The sequence below is a fragment of the Neoarius graeffei genome, chromosome 3 (assembly GCF_027579695.1).
Source record: "Neoarius graeffei isolate fNeoGra1 chromosome 3, fNeoGra1.pri, whole genome shotgun sequence".
In the NCBI taxonomy this organism is placed as follows: Eukaryota; Metazoa; Chordata; class Actinopteri; order Siluriformes; family Ariidae; genus Neoarius; species Neoarius graeffei.
This window is the reverse complement of record NC_083571.1, coordinates 38,217,385-38,239,482: the sequence shown is the minus strand read 5'-3', so window position 1 is coordinate 38,239,482 and position 22,098 is coordinate 38,217,385. Positions and strand designations below refer to the sequence as shown.

Here is a 22,098-nt window from a genome sequence, read left to right as displayed (position 1 = left end):
CTTTGGACTGTGGGGGAAACCGGAGCACCCGGAGGAAACCCACGCGGACACGGGGAGAACATGCAAACTCCGCACAGAAAGGCCCTCGCCGGCCACGGGGCGCAAACCCGGACCTTCTACACAAGAGATCTATTCCTGAAATTACTTTTAATGATGTTTGAACTGAATATCATCAGTTTTGAAAAAAAAAAATCATGTATGTGGCAAGAGTAAGAATAATTTAAGCTTGTTTAATGGTTTGATCTGGCCCAAGCAATGAGGACAAAACTGCGCTGCTTCGAAAATGTAAATTTAACAGCTTGATGAAAGTGCGCTGATGGTTACCATGAAAACCCCATGTCTACTGCACTGCGTTCCTCCAGCGAGTCGCGTGCTCATTCGTTTTTGTGTTCTTGGTCTCAGAGCCGCGCACACGTAACAGACACAGAAGACAGAATCAATGTTTAACATAATTAACAATGCAGTTTTTATGGAGACGTTTTAATCTTATTCTATTTTTTATTCATCCAGTCGAATATTTAGCGTACAAATGTATTTTCAGCTCTTAAAAATGACCGAGGTCCGGATCGTGGGGGCCTCATAGCTGGCTACAGCCATGATCAAGTTCTATATTTTTTTAACTAATCATGTGTAGTAAGGGCAGGCAGGAGATTTTTATGTTGTCAGTGGGAAGTCAGGAGGATTTTCTAAATGCTCCCTAAAGCAGGAGATCTCCCGCCCACGGCGGGAGAGTTGGAGCCTCTGTTAGATGAAGTTGAGATAAACTTTAGAGGAATGCTGGACGAAGGTTAGATAAATGATAGAGGACCATTAGATGAAAGTTAGATATATGTTAGAGAAAGGTTAGATAAACATTAGAGAAGTTTTGGATGAAGGTTAGATAAATATAACCCTCTCTGATGTGCTGAAGCCTCCCTACACATCCAGGTACTCTGCGTTGTGTTTTATTGTTGTGATGGGATGATGAGTGGGGAGAGAATGAAGCACCAGAGACAGGGGTTCTGGATTGTGGCTGAGACTTGTCAACACTTTATTGGCTGCTGGCTCCACCACCCTTTCAGATCAATATACAAAAACATTTTTTCCCTATAGAAATGATATTCTTGTGCAAAAATGAATGAATGAAACTACTGTGTCAAAATCATACTCCAAGACTGAAAATAACACATTACGTCACATGCACATTAACTAAGGCATTCAAAATATACGACGTGGTGAGCAAATAACTGACAGTGGTGCTTGAAAGTTTGTGAACCCTTTAGAATTTTCTATATTTCTGCATAAATATGACCTAAAACATCATCAGATTTTCAAACTAGTCTGAAAAGTAGATAAAGAGAACCCAGTCAAACAAATGAGGCAAAAATATTATACTTGGGCATTTATTTATTGAGGAAAATGATCCAATATTACATATCTGTAAGTGGCAAAAGTATGTGAACCTTTGCTTTCAGTATCTGGTGTGACCACCTTGTGCAGCAATAACTGCAACTAAACATTTCCGGTAACTGTTGATCAGTCCTGCACATGGGCTTGGAGGAATTTTAGCCCGTTCCTCCGTCCAGAACAGCTTCAACTCTGGGATGTTGGTGGGTTTCCTCACATGAACTGCTTGCTTCAGGTCCTTCCACAACATTTCAATTAGATTAAGGTCAGGACTTTGACTTGGCCATTCCAAAACATTAACTTTATTCTTCTTTAACCATTCTTTGGTAGAATGACTTGTGTGCTTAGGGTTGTTGTCTTGCTGCATGACCCACCTTCTCTTGAGATTCAGTTCATGGACAGATGCCCTGACATTTTCCTTTAGAATTCACTGGTATAATTCAGAATTCATTGTTCCATCAATGATGGCAAGCCGTCCTGGCCCAGATGCAGCAAAACAGGCCCAAACCATGATACTACAGCCACCATGTTTCACAGATGGGATAAGGTTCTTATGCTGGAATGCAGGGTTTTCCTTTCTCCAAAAATAACGCTTCTCATTTAAACCAAAAAGTTCTATTTTGGTCTCATTTGTCCACAAAACATTTTTCCAAGAGCCTTCTGGCTTGTCCATGTGATCTTTAGCAAACTGCAGACGAGCAGCAATGTTCTTTTTGGAGAGCAGTGACTTTCTCCTTGCAACCCTGCCATGGACACCCCATTGTTGTTGTTCACAGGGATGTGATTTGGGGCTGGTGAAATTATCTGAAAATTTTAGCCGGGGGTCTGGGGGCTGGTCCAGCTGGTCCAGGGCAGCGCCCTGGTGGGGGGATAAGGGGGGCGAAGCCCCCCAAAGCTCCTGGGTTGTGGGGTTTTCTGACTTAAAAATTGCACTAAAATGGCAAGCAAACACACAAGAAAAAACTTGTCATGATTAACAAATTCAAGCCAATTTAATGGTCAACATGCAACTCTGAGCCCCTATAGTAAATTCAATGATTCTTAACTGACAAAAAGCCAAAACATGAAACCTAAAAATGTCATTCTAAATTAAATCATCTGCATTAGAATAGAAAATTGTATAAGGAAAAACAAAATTTATACTTATTACTGTAGAAGTTGAACATACCTAAATGTGCCTTTTCAAACAAACATGATGCAACATAAGAATTCATCCACCATTATTTATTAAACTCTATTGCTCCTGGTAGTCTCCCGGTTTGCTTCTTATGTATGGCAACTTCTAATATTTGATTAAGTTACTGCACACCCCGTTTAGACAGGGTAACAGGATTGACAAAAAAATTAGTCATGCATAGACTACTTACCAAAACTGAACTTAAGTAAATATTCTCAGATTCAGTTCATTCTGCCATCCATATAAAAGGTGAGAATATGTAGATCCTTGGCAATAAATAATTTCAATAATAGCTTTTGGGAGCATTTATTTTTGTTATGTAATTAATCACGGTAACAGAACTGACACAAACCTCTGGGACAGGTACAAAAATTAACAAAACATCGAAAAAATATCTTTTCTTAATGGCATTTTCAATTTGTGACATCATATGTCCATTGTGGTTTCCACAGTCTTGTCGTTGAACATGAAAAAGTTTCAATTCCACCTTTGTCTAACATTAAGAATCATGTCTGAAAAAAAGTCTCTTTTCAGTGGGACAGCCATTTTTGCTCATTTTTGACCCTAAAATTTGCTACAAAATACACATTTATGAACCAAAGGAGTCAAATTTTGAAATGTAAGGTAGAACTGATAATGTTTTATCATATGAGACCATAAAAAGGTTTTAGAAATCTCAAAATGTAAACAAAACACGTCCGGACAAAAAAAACATGTTTTCTGTGAAATTGACTCATATACAGAACTGTACAGTGTTCACTCACTTGAGGATTTTCATATGCAGGAATAAAAATCACTTTTTCACTAAACATTCACAAAAAATGTGTTTGCAATTAATTGGGATCCACTGTTTTTATCATTTCAACCGCGCATCAGACCCTCGGCCAATTGAAAATGTCTTTCATGCACTTTTCTCCCTCATGAGAATTTTGAAAAGTTGGCAAGTATGTATTATTTGCAATAACATTTTAATATTGAATAAACAAATCAAAATTGTGTATAATTACCTTACATCCACGCTGTGGGAAAAGTTTTGAGCGAAAATTAAAACTACGAGTGAAAAAGGTGAAATAATCTGTGATGAAGTTGTCAGAGACTCTGAGGTAAAGTGAGAGGAGGCGGGAGGGGTCAAGCATCACTGCCGCCTCACAGACTCACTTTCCCGGGTTAAACTCCCACCACTCCGCCTCGCTCTAGCTTTTGTTTTGTTTTCACTGAGTAACCATTTTGATTTGTAAACTAGAGCCGTGATTTAAACTGCTGTTTCTTCGGACGTAACTAAAACAAACTGAAATAAAAACTGCCCCTTCTTTTCTCCTCAGAAGGTTTAGCCTCCGATGCTAACCTTTTCACCACAGCTTTCATAGCGTGCGCATGCGCATCCAGGAAGCAACAGATGGCGCGAGGCCCCGTTGCCACGGCAGCCTTCGTCACCCCGTGAAAACATACCCAACTGTCGCACGTGCAGTGACACCATCACCACTCGCAGGTTTATTATGGGGAAAGAAATGAGCTGGGTTGATTTTCTTCTTCCCCATGTTTATTTACTTTAAAAACACACACACACACACACCAAACTGATGATCAGGTGCATCTTTACGCTCAATCACGGTGGTTGCCATCTTTCAACTCTTTGTTTGAAGCGAGCTTACGTACAGCTATCTAACAAGCGCGTTCATTGGTTGTTACAGAGCGATGGCCCAATCACGTACCTCATTTCATCTCAATGACGGAATTACTGAAAGTCGGAACGAATAGAATATGAATGCGGATTTTTGAGCGAAAAATCTGAAAAATTTTTTTTTTCAAATTTTGAGGTGAAAAAAGCGGAATTCCGTGAATTCGCTGAAAAATCACATCCCTGTGTTCAGTGTTCTCCTGATGGTGGACTCATGAACATTAACATTAGCCAATGTGAGAGAGGCCTTCAGTTGCTTAGAAGTTACCCTGGGGTCCTTTGTGACCTCGCCGACTATTACACGCCTTGCTCTTGGAGTGATCTTTGTTGGTTGACCACTCCTGGGGAGAGTAACAATGGTCTTGAATTTCCTCCATTTGTACACAATCTGTCTGACTGTGGATTGGTGGAGTCCAAACTCTTTAGAGATAGTTTTGTAACCTTTTCCAGCCTGATGAGCACCAACAATGCTTTTTCTGAGGTCCTCAGAAACCTCCTTTGTCCGTACCACAATACACTTCCACAAATGTGTTGTGAAGATCAGACTTTGATAGATCCCTGTTCTTTAAATAAAACAGGGTGCCCACTCACACCTGATTGTCATCCCATGGATTGAAATCACCTGACTCTAATTTCACCTTCAAATTAACTGCTAATCCTAGAGGTTCACATACTTTTGCCACTCACAGAGGTAATATTGGATCATTTTCCTCAATAAATAAATGACCAAGTATAATATTTTTGTCTCATCTCATCTCATTATTTCTAGCTGCTTTATCCTGTTCTACAGGGTCGCAGTTTAACTGGGCTCTCTTTATCTACTTTTAGGACTTGTGTGAAAATCTGATGAGACTTTAGGTCATATTTATACAGGAATATAGAAAATTCTAAAGGGTTCACAAACTTTCAAGCACCACTGTAAATGACATAAAACTGATTGAAAGAATATTTCACCTGCACTATGCCCACAGAATGTGCGCTCTACTCGTGGCACAGCAAGCGAGCCAACCTTACTACCAACGTATTTTTCATATACATAATGTGTTTGCTTCTCAAACCCACGCCGAATTGTAGATAACCAACTTAATTAACACTTCCGATGAACAAATAGATTAGAGGGCCGATTTTTCATTAAATTATTTCAAAGGAGATACGCAGAACACTCACTTTTTGTTTATAAATGCCTTGAGACCTCAAGAATGTCATAGGAATAGTTTTAAGCATTAATAATAAATCTAATATCGTAATTTTTATGACTAAAGTGATTCATATCGGTAGCGGTCTGAGTGAATGGCCTTGACATCTGTGACGTCACAGCAGGAAGGCTATCGGACTCATCGCCATTTTCGTTATACTAAAACACAGAGCTAACTGCAACTTCGAGCTTCCATTTTGAGCTAATTTATTGCCATGTCACATAGATGTGTTGCTGGCAGGTGCAACAACATGACAGAAGGTGGATTTACATTGCATTCATGGCCCAAGAATGTTCAAACTGCAAAGATTTGGATGCATTTTGTGAGAAGTTCACGGGCACATTGGGCGCCTATGAAGTGGTCTCTCCTCTGCTCTGCACATTTTACTGAAGACTCATATGAGATCTCTGATCTGTTGAGGAGCGTTGGCTATAAGCCCATATTGAAAGAGGGTGCAGTACCAACAATTAAAGAAAAAGAAAACTACAAGAAAAGGAAAGTAAGTTCAGTTGCACCAGTTCTCCCGGAGTGAGAGCTAAAGGTTGTTGCTAAAACCCAGGATGGAATGGGACGGGATGAAACAGGACATATCACTTGGGCAGTGACCTCCCCATGGTTGTTGCTAAAACCGGTGATGTCCCGTCCTATCCCGGGTTTTAGTAATTGTCTGTGCTGAGCAGTAATAGCGGAGTACTCAGTATGGAGAAAATGGAGAATGAGTGGAGCAGCCGTCTGATTTCTCAGCTGGATATGCTTGCCTCAGCAGCAATATCTCACCCTTACGTGGAAGAAGCGAATGAACAGAGAACTGAACAAACAACTGAAAGTCAGATTGTTTCAAAACAATCGGCCACAAGATCAGCCTTCAAGAAGTGAGAACACTGATGGGTAAGACCGACTCTCATTTGGATACTGTAAGACTTTGAGCGGGTGGTTGGAGCACAGAAGTACGGCAGGCCAGAACAGAGTTGCAAGAAACTCTTTATTGTGACGCTTTTCAGTTGACACAATCTCCCAGCCACACAGACATGCACACACACATCAGTTGTCTGGTTGGGGAGAGAGCTCCCTTCCTCTCCTCTCTCTCTCCTTATACAGGGCTCGGTCACTGGGACAGACACACAAACACAGGTTAATTGACATCAGGTGCAGTGATTCTGCCACTTGCCTTCCCTGACTCCACCCTCCGGCCACAGGCCGATGCTTGACCACGCCCCCACTGCCACATACCCCCACTGCCCGACTCAGGCCAGGCTGTCATCCGGCCTGCAGCCGACTGCCCCCCACCTTGATGGGAGAGGAAGTCCTCCATGACCATCTGTGCCCCTGGCCTGTGGATCACCTTGAAGTTAAAGGCCTGGAGTGCCAGATACCAACGGGTGATCTGCACATTGGCATCCTTCATGCAGTGGAGCCACTGGAGGGGCGCGTGGTCCGAACAGAGGGTGAAAGGGCATCCCAGCAGGTAGTAGCGGAGGGCGAAGACCACCCACTTGATGGCTAGGCACTCTTTCTCTATTGTGCTGTAGCGCCCCTCACGCACTGACAGCTTTATGCTGTCAGGAGCACGGGGTGATCCTCCCCCTCCACCTCCTGGGACAGAACAGCCCCCAGCCCTCTGTCCGATGAGTCCATTTGCAACATAAAGGGGCGAGAAAAGTCAGGGGAGTGTAACAGTGGCCCCCCCACACAGTGCAGCCTTCACCTCAGAGAAAGCCTGCTGGCATTGGTCCGTCCACTGGACTGGATCTGGTTCCCCCTTTTTAGTGAGATCAGTCAGCGGGCTGGTGAAGTCCGAATAATTAGGTATAAACCTACGATAGTATCCAGCCAGCCCCAGGAACTGTCTCACCCCCTTTTTGGTCTTGGGCCTCGGGCAGGCCACAATCGCTGCTGTCTTATTAATTTGGGGATGCACCTGCCCATTGCCCAAGTGGAAGCCCAGATACCGTACTTCCACCCACCCAATCACACACTTCTTCGGGTTGGCTGTGAGACCCGCTTGCCTCAGCGACCCAAGGACAGCCCTCAGGTGTTGCAGATGCTGCGGCCAGTCATTACTATAGATTATGTCGTCGTCTAAGTATGCGGCCACGTAGGTGGCGTGGGGGTGGAGGACCCTGTCCATAAGCCGCTGGAACGTAGCAGGCGCCCCAAACACCCCAAAAGGTAGTGTGACAAATTGGTTTAAGACAAACGGTGTGGAAAACGCCATTTTTTCTCGGGATAGTGGAGTCAAGGGGATCTGCCAATAACCCTTTGTCAAATCCAGTGTCGAATAAAAGCGAGCCGTGCCTTGTCGATCCAGCAACTCGTCAATACGAGGCATTGGGTATGCATTGAATTTAGACACCGCGTTGAATTTTCTATAGTCAACACAGAACCGGACTGACCCGTTGGCCTTGGGAACCAAGACCACCGGGCTGCTCCAGTCACTGTGGGACTCCTCGACAATGCCCATGTCGAGCATGGCCTCGAGTTCTTCCTGAACCACATTTTTCTTCTGTTCGGGTAGCCTGTAACGGCAGCTACGCACTAACACCCCCAGGGGCGTCTCAATGTGGTGTTCTTTGAGGCAGGTGCGGCCGGGCAGGGGCGAAAACACGTTCGAAAATTCAGTCTGCAAGTGGGCAACCTCTGTGAGTTGGGTCGGGGAGAGGTGGTCTCCACAGGGGACCGGAGAGGTAAGTGATGTCAATGTTCCCTTTTGAACCTCCGGCCCCAGCTCCGCCTTCTCCAGAACCAACGACACCAACACCACGGGGTCCTCCTCGTTCCAGAGTTTGAGCAGATTGAGGTGGTAAATCTGTAGCACCCCACCCCTGTCCGTTCGCCTCACCTCGTAGTCAATGTCCCCGACTCGCCGTGTGACCTCAAAGGGTCCTTGCCACTTGGCGATCAATTTGGAGCTCGACGTGGGCAACAGTACGAGTACTTTATCTCCTGGTGCGAACTCCCTAAGGTGCGTACCCCTGTTGTACAGGCGGATTTGCCATTCTTGGGCCTGCCACAAATTCTCCTGGGTTAGGTGTGTGAATGTGTGGAGTTTTGCACGCAGATCGATAACGTATTGAATTTCATTTTTGCTTGGTGAAGGTCCCTCCTCCCAATTTTCCCGGAGTACATCTAGGATGCCGCGTGGCTTACACCCATATAATAATTCGAATGGGGAAAACCCCGTGGAGGCTTGTGGGACCTCTCGCACTGCGAATAACAGGGGTTCGAGCCATTTATCCCAATTGCGTGCGTCCTCGCGTACAAAATTTTTAATTATATTCTTGAGGGTGCGACTGAACCATTCGACTAAACTGTCCATTTGTGGGTGATAAATGCTGGTGCGGATCGGTTTAATTCCCAGTAACCCACACAGTTCACGCAGTGTGCGTGACATAAACAAAGTGCCTTGATCAGTCAGAATCTCTTTGGGGATTCCGACTCAGGAGATGACGTGGAAGAGTGCTTCCGCAATACTACGTGCTAAGATATTGCGAAGAGGCACTGCTTCCAGGTATCACGTTGCATAGTCCACCAGAACTAAAATAAAGTGATACCCTCGTGTTGACCGATCTAATGGCCCGACGAGATCCATCCCAATTCTTTCGAATGGAGTCTCGATTAATGGTAGAGGGCGCAAAGGTGCTTTTGGAATGGCCGCTTGATTTACTAACTGGCATTCGCGGCATGCCGTACACCACCTACGGACATCGCCGCGAATCCCTGGCCAATAGAACTGGGCCATTATTCAGGCTAGTGTCTTATCCTGCCCCAAGTGTCCAGGCATGGGATTAAAGTGAGCCACCTGGAATACCAATTCCCGGTGGCTCTTTGGGATCAAAAGTTGTGTAATCGGCTCCTTAGTCTGAGTGTTCTGCGTCACTCGGTATAATCTATCCTTCCTAATGGAGAAATAGGAGAAGGACGGGGTGGCGTTTGGCTGGAGCGTTTGACCATCGATTACCCTCACTTGGTCAAACGCATGCCACAGAGTCTCGTCTCCCGACTGCTCTAACGGGAAATCCGCGAGGGATTCCCCGAGAGAGGGAGGAGGAGCCTGCTGCTCCTCACTCTGACGCGCTGATGACGTAGACGGCTCTGTGACAGCTGCTGCCGACAATGCCACACTGGGACCTCCCCCCGCTAAACTATGGCAGGACCCAATCTTCACTAAATGAGTCATTAATGCCCAAAATCCTGGCCAATCAGTCCCCAAAATTATCAAGTGGGTAAGGCGAGGATTAACCGCTGCCTTTACACTAAATTTTTCCCCTCAAAATAGAATGTGGACCAACACTAAAGGGTAGTTGTGAACATCCCTGTGCGCACACAACACCTTCACCAATTGTGCTCCCCCAATGCCTCGTCTTGCACCAGGCTTTGGTGGATTGAGGTCTGATTACAGCCGGAGTCCACCAAAGCCTGATATGTATCCCCTTGGACACTCACCAGTATGCGATACGCTCCAGCCCGATCGAGGGCGGTTCCTGGTGTGTCAGGGATCCAGACCACCGCACCCACCTCCATTGCCGAGCACTGATGCTGGAGGTGCCCTGGCTCCCCGCAGCGCCAGCAAACCGGCCCGGGCTCTCTCTCTGCACTGGCACTCTGGGGCTCACTCACCTGAGGGGGGAGAGAGACAGACACGGAAACAGGAAACGGGAGGGCACCATGGGTGCGGTGGGCTGGCTGGGGTGGAGCCGGCCCCCACCTCCGCGGTGGGGGAACTGGGCAAGGACGAGACACAGAAGGGGAGGGGGAGAGAGAGAGAGAGAGAGAGAGAGAGAGGGGAGAGGAGAAGAGGAGACCTGCGATCCTGCCATGGGAACAGCCGCCAAATGATCCTCCGCCAACTTGATGGCCTGATCCAGCGACGCCGGGAGATGGCACTGGACCCACTCCGCGGTCCCTTTGGGAAGTTGGGCGATGAACTGCTCCAGTGCCACCAGATCGACGATTCCCTCGGCGTCGCGGTTGTCAGCCCTCAGCCACTGCCGGCAGGCATCCCGGAGTTGCTGGCCAAACGCGAACAGGCGGCCGACCTCCTCTAGGCATAGAGCGCGGAAGCGCTGGCGTTGTTGTTCTGGGGTGCACCCCACACACTGGAGGATGGCCCGGCGCAGGTCCGCGTAGACCAGCCAGCTGGTGGTGGGGAGCTGTAGCGCGGCCAGCTGCACCTCACCCGTTAGCAGGGGGAGGAGGCGCGCCGCACGCTGTTCCACCGGCCAGCCCCAGGCCTCTGCTGCTTGCTTGAAGAGCACTAGGAAGGCCTTGGGGTCATCGTGCAAGCCCATCTTCATTAGGGTGAGGTGGGGAGGGCCCGCGGCAGTGGAGGTGGTGGACCCCGTTGACGCGAGGAGGTGCCGGAACACCTGATGATCTTCCTGTTGTGCCAGCACCAGGGCCTCGAACCTTTGTGCTTGCTCCTTTTGGAGGGCAACCAGCGCCTGGTGCTGGCTCTGTTGGGCCATGGCGAGGGCGTGGATCAGGTCCGCGAAGGGGGAGGACTCCATGGGGCTGTTCTCTTCTGTGCTCGTCCCGGGTTTCGGCACCACTGTAAGACTTTGAGTGGGTGGGCGGAGCACAGAAGTATTTGCAGGCCAGAACTGAGTTGCAAAAACTCTTTATTGTTACACTTTTCAGTCGACACAATCTCCCAGCCACACAGACACGCACACACACATCAGTCATCTGGTTGGGGAGAGAGCTCCCTTCCTCTGCTCTCTCTCTCCTTATATAGGGCGTGGTCACTGGGACAGACACACAAACACAGGTTAATTGACATCAGGTGCAGTGATTCTGCCACTTACCTTCCCTGACTCTGCCCTCCGGTCACAGACCGCAGCTTAACTACGCCCCCGCTGCCACAGATACAAAACAACAAAAACAATAACACTTGTTTACCTGCATTTAGATTAATACATGTAACTTGTACTGTGTGTTTAAGTTACCAGTGTAAGATTATTCAATTTGCTTCAGAATGTGATTGTCTCATTTCATCTGATTATTTAATTAGCCTTTTATGTTTTATCAGTGAAAATGCATGCATGTACATGTGTGTTGCGTAAGTTATTACACCTATCCTGTTTTAATGAGAGTCAACCCACAATCAATGAAGTCAAATCAGTCTTAGTTGACCAAGTCTGTAACACTTTCTTACTTTCACCATAAATTTTTATTTATATGACTTTGGTCTATCGCTGTAAAAGGCCTCGGCCTTAAACTGCATATCCTGGACCAATTTGGGTTTTTTTTATATGAAAGTATGTCCCTTTACACACTCATCCAGAAGGGTAATTTTGCACAAGGCCATCTGTCTACAGCAGAAAAAAATAAAATAACAAAACGCACCTGGAAAAATCCCAAGGGAGTTTGGAGCCAGATTCGTGACGTCACCTGCTGAACCGCCAGCAGGCTGCGCGAGCTTGTATGGTTTCAGTGCACAGCCTGTATAGACCAAGTTTAGCAGCTAGCGATTTTGCATTGAAATATAGAATTATCACCTTCAGCTTCAAAAACCATGGATTTGTAGGTACAGTCCCTTTAAGAACTACACTTCCCACCAGCCAACTTCCGCATTGACCTATGTCACGCCTGGGTGGGATCACCTACGTCACATCCTCCATGAAGCCATAAGTAACCCGGAAACTTCCAACTCGGCCTCTTTGGTGCTGTGAAACTCGTCGCAACCGGCGTGTTCTGCAGAGATAAAGAGGCCTGCTCACCAGAGCATCCAAGATACAGACGTCTGCTTTGCAAGTACGAATTCAGCGCGTTTTCGTTTACCATTGGCCACGGTAGACTCCAGAATCGCGCGATTTTTAACTCAGTCAAGTTACAACCGGTTTTACATTTGTTCATTATAAGTATGTACGACTGCCACCCAAAGCAGTTTAATTAAAAGTTAGAAGCGACCGGATTCCTTCTGACTAAAAGTGCTGTGCACATTGTTTGATCAGAGACTTTTTCTTCACAAACTACAAAGCATTCGGACCAAGAAATCCTCTGCTTTCACGGAAGCGACTCACGTGCTCTGATTCACTCAGAAGCTTTGGAACATCTCTATAATTTTGCATATCAGCAAAATCCTGAAGTAAGACTGGCATTTTTGGGCATAAAGACTAGTCTTAGGAATTAGTTTTATTAAGTAGTGTGAATTTAAACTCAGGAACGGCTTAATTGTGTACACTGTAGACACTCGGTGTTGAATTGATTATTGTTCTATTTGTGTTGATCTCTCAATTGCTTAATAGATAGGTTGCATGCTCTCTCTCTTTTCCTTTCTAACATTTTGATTTCCTTATTACCCATATTTTGACCTCATCAAGGTTTCAGTGGATTTAGGAATGTTATAAGCTAGTGAATTAGCAAATCTGAGCTAATCCTTTGTTCTCAAACCCCACGTGGTGACACCCCCCCCCCCCTTTGTTCTCCTCAAATCCCACGTGGTGACCCCCACACCTCAGATAACACACACACACACACAACTCAGATAAGATTCCAATCACTCTCACACATCACTCTCACACACATACATCCACATAACACACACACCGTTTATGCTTGCTTATATGTATATATCTGCTGACTTTATTGAATGTACATCATTGTTATAATAAATTCAATTATTCTGTTAAACTGTGTCTGTTGTTGTACCAATATTTGAAGAAGTCACACAATCTCAGAGAATTCCAAGGTGCATCTGAGTTATGTAATACGGTAAGTGATCATAATAATTTGGAATATACCATAATTTAGCTGTTTGATAATTTATTATTAAGCACCAAAATTAATGGTATTAATTAATGAGACTGATTCAATGAGACTATTAATGAGACTGATTTAATGAGACTGATTTAATTAGATTGATCACTTAAAACTAATTGCACCTACATAAATTGGTGCCCCGTGTGAGGAGATTGGTTTGTTGACTTCTTGAATATTGGTGCAGCAACAAATTTTCAGTTTGATTAAACAACTGCCAAGGTATATCCCCAGGTGTGTTAAACGGTTAGCAGTAGTGTGATAACCATATCACAAATACTAATAACCTGTTCATAACTTAGGATAAGAGCTAGCATTTTCAAACAAAACAAACCTTATCAACTGATTAATTAATTATGTAGTTAATATTACTTAATAACTAATTAATAAATTAACTACCCAACATCCAACCTAAGCAGAATGGCATCCCCTCGTGTCTCAGAAAGTGAAGATAACGCTCAAGACGTGTATCTCCTTGAGGTCCTCGCAGACTTCATTCACTGCTCTGCCTCCAAAACAGCAAACATTAGGAACATGAGTAAGGGTGAATGCCAGAATAACATAGATAACTCAAATAAACATATGAGAGATCCAAAAGGAACAACTTTTAGTGTCCAAGAGGCACTAGGCAAGCTATTCCTGTTGTACTTCCAAAATACTGATTCAGAAATAAGACACCTCCGCGGAGAGGTTGAAAGGCTGACCACCAGCAATGCCGAGCTGGCAGCCGATAATAATGATTTACATAGGGAGCGTGAGCTCTTGAAAACCTCCCTTGATGATTGCGCCGAAAGGCTAGAGAAAGCCGAAAAGGCTGCCAAGAGGGCTGCCGAAGAGCAGACCCCCCAAGAAGGGCTCGAGGGGCATGAAAGACCCCCAACAATGCACCGAAGCTCAGAGCGGGAAGAGGCGTCCGAACCGGACACTGTAGATTACTTGGTCAAGGACCAGACACCCCGCCAAACTCCATCAACTCGCTACACGACTTCGTCGTTTAGCCAGGATAGAGCCGTACTGTGCTCATCCCAAGCCCAGAACCATAGCACACCCAGGTCAGTGTGCTACAGTATCCCTGATCCATCTTCGGATGAATCAAGCTATGAATCTAGTTGCGAAACGGGAGCAATACCAGAGTAGCTTAGATAGTGAGTACTCAGGAGAGCCAAGAAGGCTGCACAAGGACGTGCACCAAACTCTTCGCTTACGGCAAATTGACCTACTTGCCAAAGATGTCAAGCAATTCGATCCCGACAATAAAAGAACTAATGTAAATGATTATTTACGAGAAATTGACTGATGCATGATGGACCTACCAAAAGCCACAACGCGAGATAAACTTAAACTGATCTGGAAGACCTCCAGTAGCAGCGTTCGTGCCTTTTTAGAGACACTACCCCCAAACATCTACGATAGCTATTTGAAACTTCGCAATTAGATGAGGGAAGAATATGCGCCGTACATGGATGAAACCTCCACGACATTGTGTGCATTACAGATTAAACAAAAACAGTCTGAGGTGCCTCATGAATATTATAGACGCCTACGTACTGCCTATTTCCGGGGTAGTAGCGCACCAGGCTTGGAAGAAAATAGAGGCTTCAAATCCCTCTTCTTACATAACCTCCACCCAAGCGTGCGGACTCAAGTCACACTGACATGTCGACGAGGTTTCCACTCGATGAGGGAAACTAGGCAACTAGCCCAAATGACCTGGGAGACCATTGTCAAAACCACAAACAGAAACAATGATGAACCCAGAGTCCTTAGTCTCCAGAGTGCAGATGGGCCCCCGCTAGCCTTAGAAGGAGGCGAAGCTCCAAAAGGGGGACCCCCCCCGGAGAAATCCCGGTCTGAACCGCCCCTTGCCGAGCCATCACCAGGGTGAGTGGAAAAATCGACAAGGTAAGGCCAGGAGGGACCGAGGGCAAGGTCACGTTGACCATGGCAACCACCCATCACATAAAAAGGGTCGCAAGGAACAAGGCAGTTGGCAGCAAGCCCATCATCCTTGCTCTGGCCAGAGGTGGCAGGAGCGCTCCGACCGTAGCTCTAAACGTAGGGGTAGAGGTGACCGACACAGTGACTCAGACCAACCTGCACTGTAAAAAATGATTTGTTGTTTTAACTTAAAAAAGTTAGTGCAAGGGTTGCCTTAAGGGCTGCCTTAAAATTTTGAGTTCACTGAAATTAATATAGTAAGTTCAGAACAATTTAACTTACTATGTGAATTCCACTGAACTCAAAATTTTAAGGCAGCCCTTGCACTAACTTTTTTTAAGTTAAAACAACAAATATTTTTTTTACAGTGTGGTGAGTTCTGCTCAGAGCTGGACTCTTTGAAAGCCCAGTTGGCTGAGATTAAAAGACTGTTACAGAGGTCAGACCCCTCAACAGATAAATAGAAGCGCATGTAAAAGGGCAAAAAGGCCTACTATGACCGAAAAGCCTCCCATCACGAATATCAAATAGGCGACAAAGTCCTATATTTCAACTTTACCAAGCCGGTAGAAGTCTCAAAAAGTTCCTACCACACTGGTCGGGACCTTTCGATCGCAGGAAAACTGTCCCCTGTCACGTATCACATTAAGACATCCAGGCCTAATCAAAAGCCCTCATATCGATTTCCATAACAATCAAATCAAGCCTTTTGAACAGTCCTCACTCCAAAAGGGGGGGACGATAGTTAGGCCCATCCTGTCCACCTAGCTTATATGCCTCACTCACCCAGAAGCATACACTGACATTCCCAGTCACATTCACCAACCCAATACCTTTCCAGAAGATTAGGTTTACCAACCCAAACACTAATACTTCTTTTCTTCCTTCATTTCTTCTCTTTTCTTTTTATGCATAGGAAATGAAATAACTATGTAATGTTTATTGGTTTTTTTTAGATGTGACTTTGACCTAGTTAGATAGAGTGATTATATGCCCAAATGCCTATAGCCTGATTATATGCCCAAATGCCTCTGCCTCCAACTGTCTTACTGGAACTCATGAGTTTACACAGTTTTCACAGGACACCTTGAACTGTACAGAGGATGCGACCTCAAGGACTATGGACATGTGGACTGTACGGTACTGTGCTCTCAGTGATACGACTCCGTCATACCCCTGAGACCAAAAGGGGGAATGTAGGTACAGTCCCTTTAAGAACTACACTTCCCATCAGCCAACTTCCGCGTTGACCTACATCATGCCTGGGTGGGATCACCTACGTCACATCCTCCATGAAGCCATAAGTAACCCGGAAACTTCCAACTTGGCCTCTTTGATGCTGTGAGACTCGTCGCAACCGGCGTGTTCTGCAGAGATAAAGAGGCCCGCTCACCAGAGCATCCAAGATACAGACGTCTGCTTTGCAAGTAAGAATTCAGCGTGTTTTCGTTTACCATTGGCCACGGTAGACTCCAGAATCGTGCGATTTTTAACTCAGTCGAGTTACAACCGGTTTTTCATTTGTTCATTATAAGTACGTACGACTGCCGCCCAAAGCAGTTTAATTAAAAGTTAGAAGCGACCGGATTCCTTCTGTAGGTGTAATTAATGATTATGGATATGTAGATTGGTATCAAATGATCAATCTTTAATAATTAAATGAAAATCAGTCTCATTAAATTTGAAGGTTAATAGTTAAAATGAATCAATCCTATTGAATCGTTTAATTTGACTCATTTTAATTGAATCATACCATAGAATCAGTCTCATTGAATTGGTTGAAGTGAATCATTCAGTGAATCGAGTCAGTGAATCATTTGGCGAATCATTCAATAAATCATTTAGTGAATCATTTAAAGAATCAAGTGAAGAATCATTAAAATCTGATAATTCAAATTTATCACTTACCAAACTGCATCTAATTAATTATTCATACACCTTAGGAGTTCTTTGACAATGTGGGCGACTTCAAAGTATTGTAAACAAACAATGACACAGTTTTAATAATAATGATGGAGTTTATTATAAAAAAGATAAAAATTTTAATAAAAAGAAAAGGAAAAATTTGAACAATCAAATAGCAGCAGAATTTAAATCTTCTGTAAACAGAGAGAGTGTGTGTGTGTGTGTGTGTGTGTGTGTGTGTGTGTGTGTGTGTGTGTGTGTGTGTGTGAGAAAAGAGAGCGAGACCTTGGCTCTCTCTCGAAGTTGGAATGCTTCCATACCAGGACGTGCTATTTGCAATCTTGGAGGAGGGGAATCCTCAAAGTTTAGTGAGCACGTGTGTGTGTAAGCAGTTTTAGCTTGTGAGCTAACTGAACAAAAGAATTTCTAACTAGCCATGTGCTTCCAGGCCTAGTGTGTAAAAGCTGAAGGCTTTAATTAAAATTAAACATTCAAACAGTCATCTGTAGTTTATATGGCTTTAAATGTAAACAGGAGAATTGCTATCAAGGTTGAATTAAACTCAGGATTTATGATGTTTATCTAATACTGAGATACAGGACCACGTGTTCAAAACTTAGTGTGTGGAGGCAGGGCCCAAATCTGCTCCTTGGAGAACAAAGGAGCTGGCTCTGCTTTGCTATCTAAAACACGTGTGAGGCCCAGTGGAAGGAAAACTTCTCCCGCGTGTTAACTCTCTTAACTTCCTAGTATTACCCGAGTTACTGAAATCTTAATGAGATCAGGATATGAGTGAGTAATGAATTTAGGATGTTAAAAGGAGAGAGAGAGAGAGAGAGCATGCAACTTATGGATTAACCAATTTTTAAATCAACAAACAAATGATAGAGAACCAAGATTCAGTGTATACACTTCATTTAACTTCATACAACTTCACTTCTTACTAATTCCTAAGACTTAAACTTCTGTTTGCCCAATGCCTTTTCTTACTGCAGAGGAAGTTTGTCTTCTGTCTGAAGTTGGAGGCTCGAGGAAGTTGCGCGCGCTTCCTGAGGTCAGAAGCCTTCGGTGAGGGAGAGAGAAGTTCAGAAGCTTTCTTTGGTGATCTTCGTAGTTGATAAGACAAAGTCTTTGTTCAACACCATGCACGGATTTAAAAGAAAGAAAAGAGAAGAGCTCTTTAGAAAACTGCCTTTGCTCGCAGCAGCATACGCGTTTAAAAGACAAGTGATACTTGCAAAAACCGGTTAATAACTCGCTTGAGTTGATGATCGCGTGTTTCCGATATCTACTTTGATCAGGAGCAGATTAAAGAAGGAAACGCGCTGTTTAGACGTCTGATGATGAGTTCTCTTTTTAGGTCAATCTCGGTTAGAGTCCGACGCGAAAGAGCAAAGATGGCTGTGTTCCAAGTCCTTTTGTTGAAACCTGAGGAATGTGTACGTGATCCCGCCCAGGCGTGATGTAGTCAACGCGGAAGTTGCCTGGTAGTTGTAGTTCTTAGACCAAGATGGCGGCATGATACCTACACTTCTGACTAAAAGCGCTGTGCACATTGTTTGATCAGAGACTTTTTCTTCATGAACTACGAAGTGTTTGGACCAAGAAATCCTCTGCTTTCACGGAAGCGACTCACGTGCTCTGGTTCACTCAGAAGTTTTGGAACGTCTCTATAATTTTGCATATCGGCAAAATCCTGAAGTAAGACTGGCATTTTTGGGCATAAAGACTAGTCTTAGGAATTAGTTTTATTAAGTAGTGTGAATTTAAACTCAGGAACGGTTTAATTTGTGTACACTGTAGACACTCGGTGTTGAATTGATTATTGTTCTATTTGTGTTGATCTCTCAATTGCTTAATAGATAGGTTGCATGCTCTCTCTCTTTTCCTTTCTAACATTTTGATTTCCTTATTACCCATATTTTGACCTCATCAAGGTTTCAGTGGATTTAGGAATGTTATAAGCTAGTGAATTAGCAAATCTGAGCTAATCCTTTGTTCTCAAACCCCACGTGGTGACACCCCCCCCTTTGTTCTCCTCAAATCTCACGTGGTGACCCCCACACCTCAGATAACACACACACACACACACACACACACACACACACACACACACACACACACACCTCAGATAAGATTCCAATCACTCTCACACATCACTCTCACACACACAACACACACACCATTTATGCTTGCTTATATGTATATATCTGCTGACTTTATTGAATGTACATCATTGTTATAATAAATTCAATTATTCTGTTAAACTGTGTCTGTTGTTGTACTGATATTTGAAGTCACACAATCTCAGAGAATTCCAAGGTGCATATGAGTTACGTAATACGGTAAGTGATCATAATAATTTGGAATATACCATAATTTAGCTGTTTGGTAATTTATTATTAAGCACCAAAATTAATGGTATTAATTAATGAGACTGATTCAATGAGACTGATTTAATGAGATTATTAATGAGACTGATTTAATGAGACTGATTTAATTAGATTGATGACTTAAAACTAATTGCACCTACATATTCATGGATCAACGCTCATCTATCTATTGTTACATAAATCATATTTTTTCTAATTACTATTATGTATTTATATATTTCTTCATTTAGAAGAGTACTGGCTACTGTAGGAGAAAGATTTCATAAGCTACACACATGGAATCAGCTAAGCAGGGTTGTATATACATTTAATGTGTTTGACAAGTCCCAAGATCTCAAGCCCTGACATAATAAAGGTTTTGTGTATCTCCTTTAAGATTATGCCGGCTGCCACTAGCATTGCTTACCTTTCAGCTCAATATACAAAAACATTTAACCAAGATGGCGCCCTGCACAACAGGAATCGCTGAACTACAGTCTCCCGTAACAGACAAACATCAGGTTTACCAAAGGAATAGACGGTGCGTGCTGCCATGCAGGGTAATTAGGCTACTGCCTTATATAAACATTAGAGGAGCGTTAGATCAAGGTGAGATGGACATTTGATAAATGTTAGAGGAACAGTAGATCAAGGTTAGGTGAATATTAGTTAAATGTTAGATGAAAGTCAGATCACCATTAGAGGAGTGTTAGATGAAGGTGAGATAAATGTTAGAGGGGTGTTAGATGAAAGTTATATGAACATTAGATGCAGTTTATTAAAAATAATGACGTAAAGCTACAGCACTGACCGGTGGTGCACTTCCCGTACATGTTGTTCTCGTGAACACTGGCCACCAGAGTCCATCCTCCTCCTGCGGTCGTCATGTCACAGTACGTCTGATACATAACACCATTAGGTGTGCTCAGGTAATAAAGACCATCTACAGTCACATGAATCAAAAAATTACACAATATTCCACACGGTAGTGCACAGTGAGGCTCTGAAACTGTTTGTAATTTTCTTTTCATGAAATATTGGCTTGTTTAGCACATACCTTGATTGAATTTATATCTTTCCTTGAGCTCTTTGCAGCTTTGGGGACTGGAATATTCCATTGCTGCAGAAATAAATGTGGGTTTATGCCATTGTGTTTTATTCTACATGAATTAAACTCTGAATTAATTGGGACACATACGGTACCTACTGCAACACAGAACATGTGTTTTTGCAGGTCAGTGGTTTCTTGTGTTTTATTACAGTTTAAACAACATAATGATCCCAAATGGAAGTAAATAAGGAGCTGAATGTATGCGGAAATGATTGACAGCTCATTCTGTGCATTTTGAGCATCAAGTTTTGAAACCTGACAGTACTGTAAATCATTAATACGTGGTGTGTATAGAGTGTAATTAGAGTGATAAAGATTTTGAGCTTTTGTAGATCACTTAACTTTTAATAATACCAGTGTTTCAGTGTTTATTCATCATTTTTAACAAAACCCTTCAGCTCTGCCCTTCACTGACTCAGTTTACGTTTTAGGGATGTTTCATTCCACACTCACACTGCAGGGTCACAGCATTCTGTAGGACAGGTGAAGATACTCCTTTATCTCAAAGTTACTTGCTCGAGACTTTAGAGAGAATTTGGTATTTGCTCATGTCTGGCGTGCTTTTCTTCTTCGATCACTGTCAATTACATTATATTCAACCAAAAATGTATTTATTTATTTAATCCTCCCTTCACCCTTGGATGAGCTTTATGGGTATTTGCACAGTGTACAGTATGTATTCAATCGAAGAGCTATTCTGCAATTTCTCTTTTTGTTTAAAATGTTTTTAAAAAAGTCACGTCACAGTCATTTCTTGCTTAGATTTTTAAACTTAAAAAATGAGATCACTGAAACAAAAATATATGCTAAATTATTATGTTATAAAAAAAACGTATACATGTCCAAATCTGTGTGGCTCAAAACTGTTTCTGCTGGTTTTGATCTGATCATTATGATCAGAAGACACAATAAAAAAGCATCAGTGAAATCATACCTCTAACACACAGAGAGTGGTTTATGTATGCAAATGTCACAAGCAGAACAATCCAGCAGTTTGCCATCTCTGTGGGGAAAATAAACTAAAATGAAATCCATATCTCAATCAGAAATGCATGTAAATAACAAGCAGCTGATTGCCTCATTAATTTATACACAGATATAATTCAGATATGACGCTCTCTTGTCGATCAGACACCATAGTAAAAGTTCAGCAATAGTTTATATAAAGTTCTATCTTTCTAAAGTGCAATATTTCTGTAGAATAATTCCATCAGACACTGTAATAATGCAGTGTCTAATAAGTGTCTATCAGGCCAAAATAATTAAACAGTTTATTTTATTTATTTTCTCTCTTTTTTTTTACTTACATGAATAAAAAATAAAGTTGGCTCAAACCAAACCAGGCTCAGGGAGATTGGTGTCACTTACCAGAAGGTGTTTTGATCCAGAAGTTTTCAGATGTTCAGTTATTTTACACACAGAAGTTGAACAGCAGTGTCGGGCACTGAGGTGGATTTCAGCAAGGTTTTTATAGTGTCTTGTCATGGTGTTACATGGTGTCTTTATAGGAGTTTTATAGTGTGTGTTCTGGATGTGTGTGTGTGTGTGTGTGTGTGTGTGTGTGTGTGTGTGTGTGT

General features: G+C 43.4%; 1 protein-coding gene across 1 annotated transcript in view; it reads right to left on the bottom strand.

Moving 5' to 3' along the window:
* The window catches only part of LOC132882787 (intelectin-like), a 28,121-nt gene extending 6,599 nt beyond the window's left edge, over positions 1-21,522 (bottom strand). The window contains exons 1-3 of the mRNA XM_060915896.1: positions 21,456-21,522; positions 20,468-20,530; positions 20,222-20,353 (exon numbers count right to left, since the gene is read on the bottom strand). Coding sequence (XP_060771879.1) covers positions 20,222-20,353; positions 20,468-20,530; positions 21,456-21,522 — 262 coding nt within the window. The remainder of the gene's footprint in view (positions 1-20,221; positions 20,354-20,467; positions 20,531-21,455) is intronic.
* Positions 21,523-22,098: the final 576 nt, after the last annotated feature.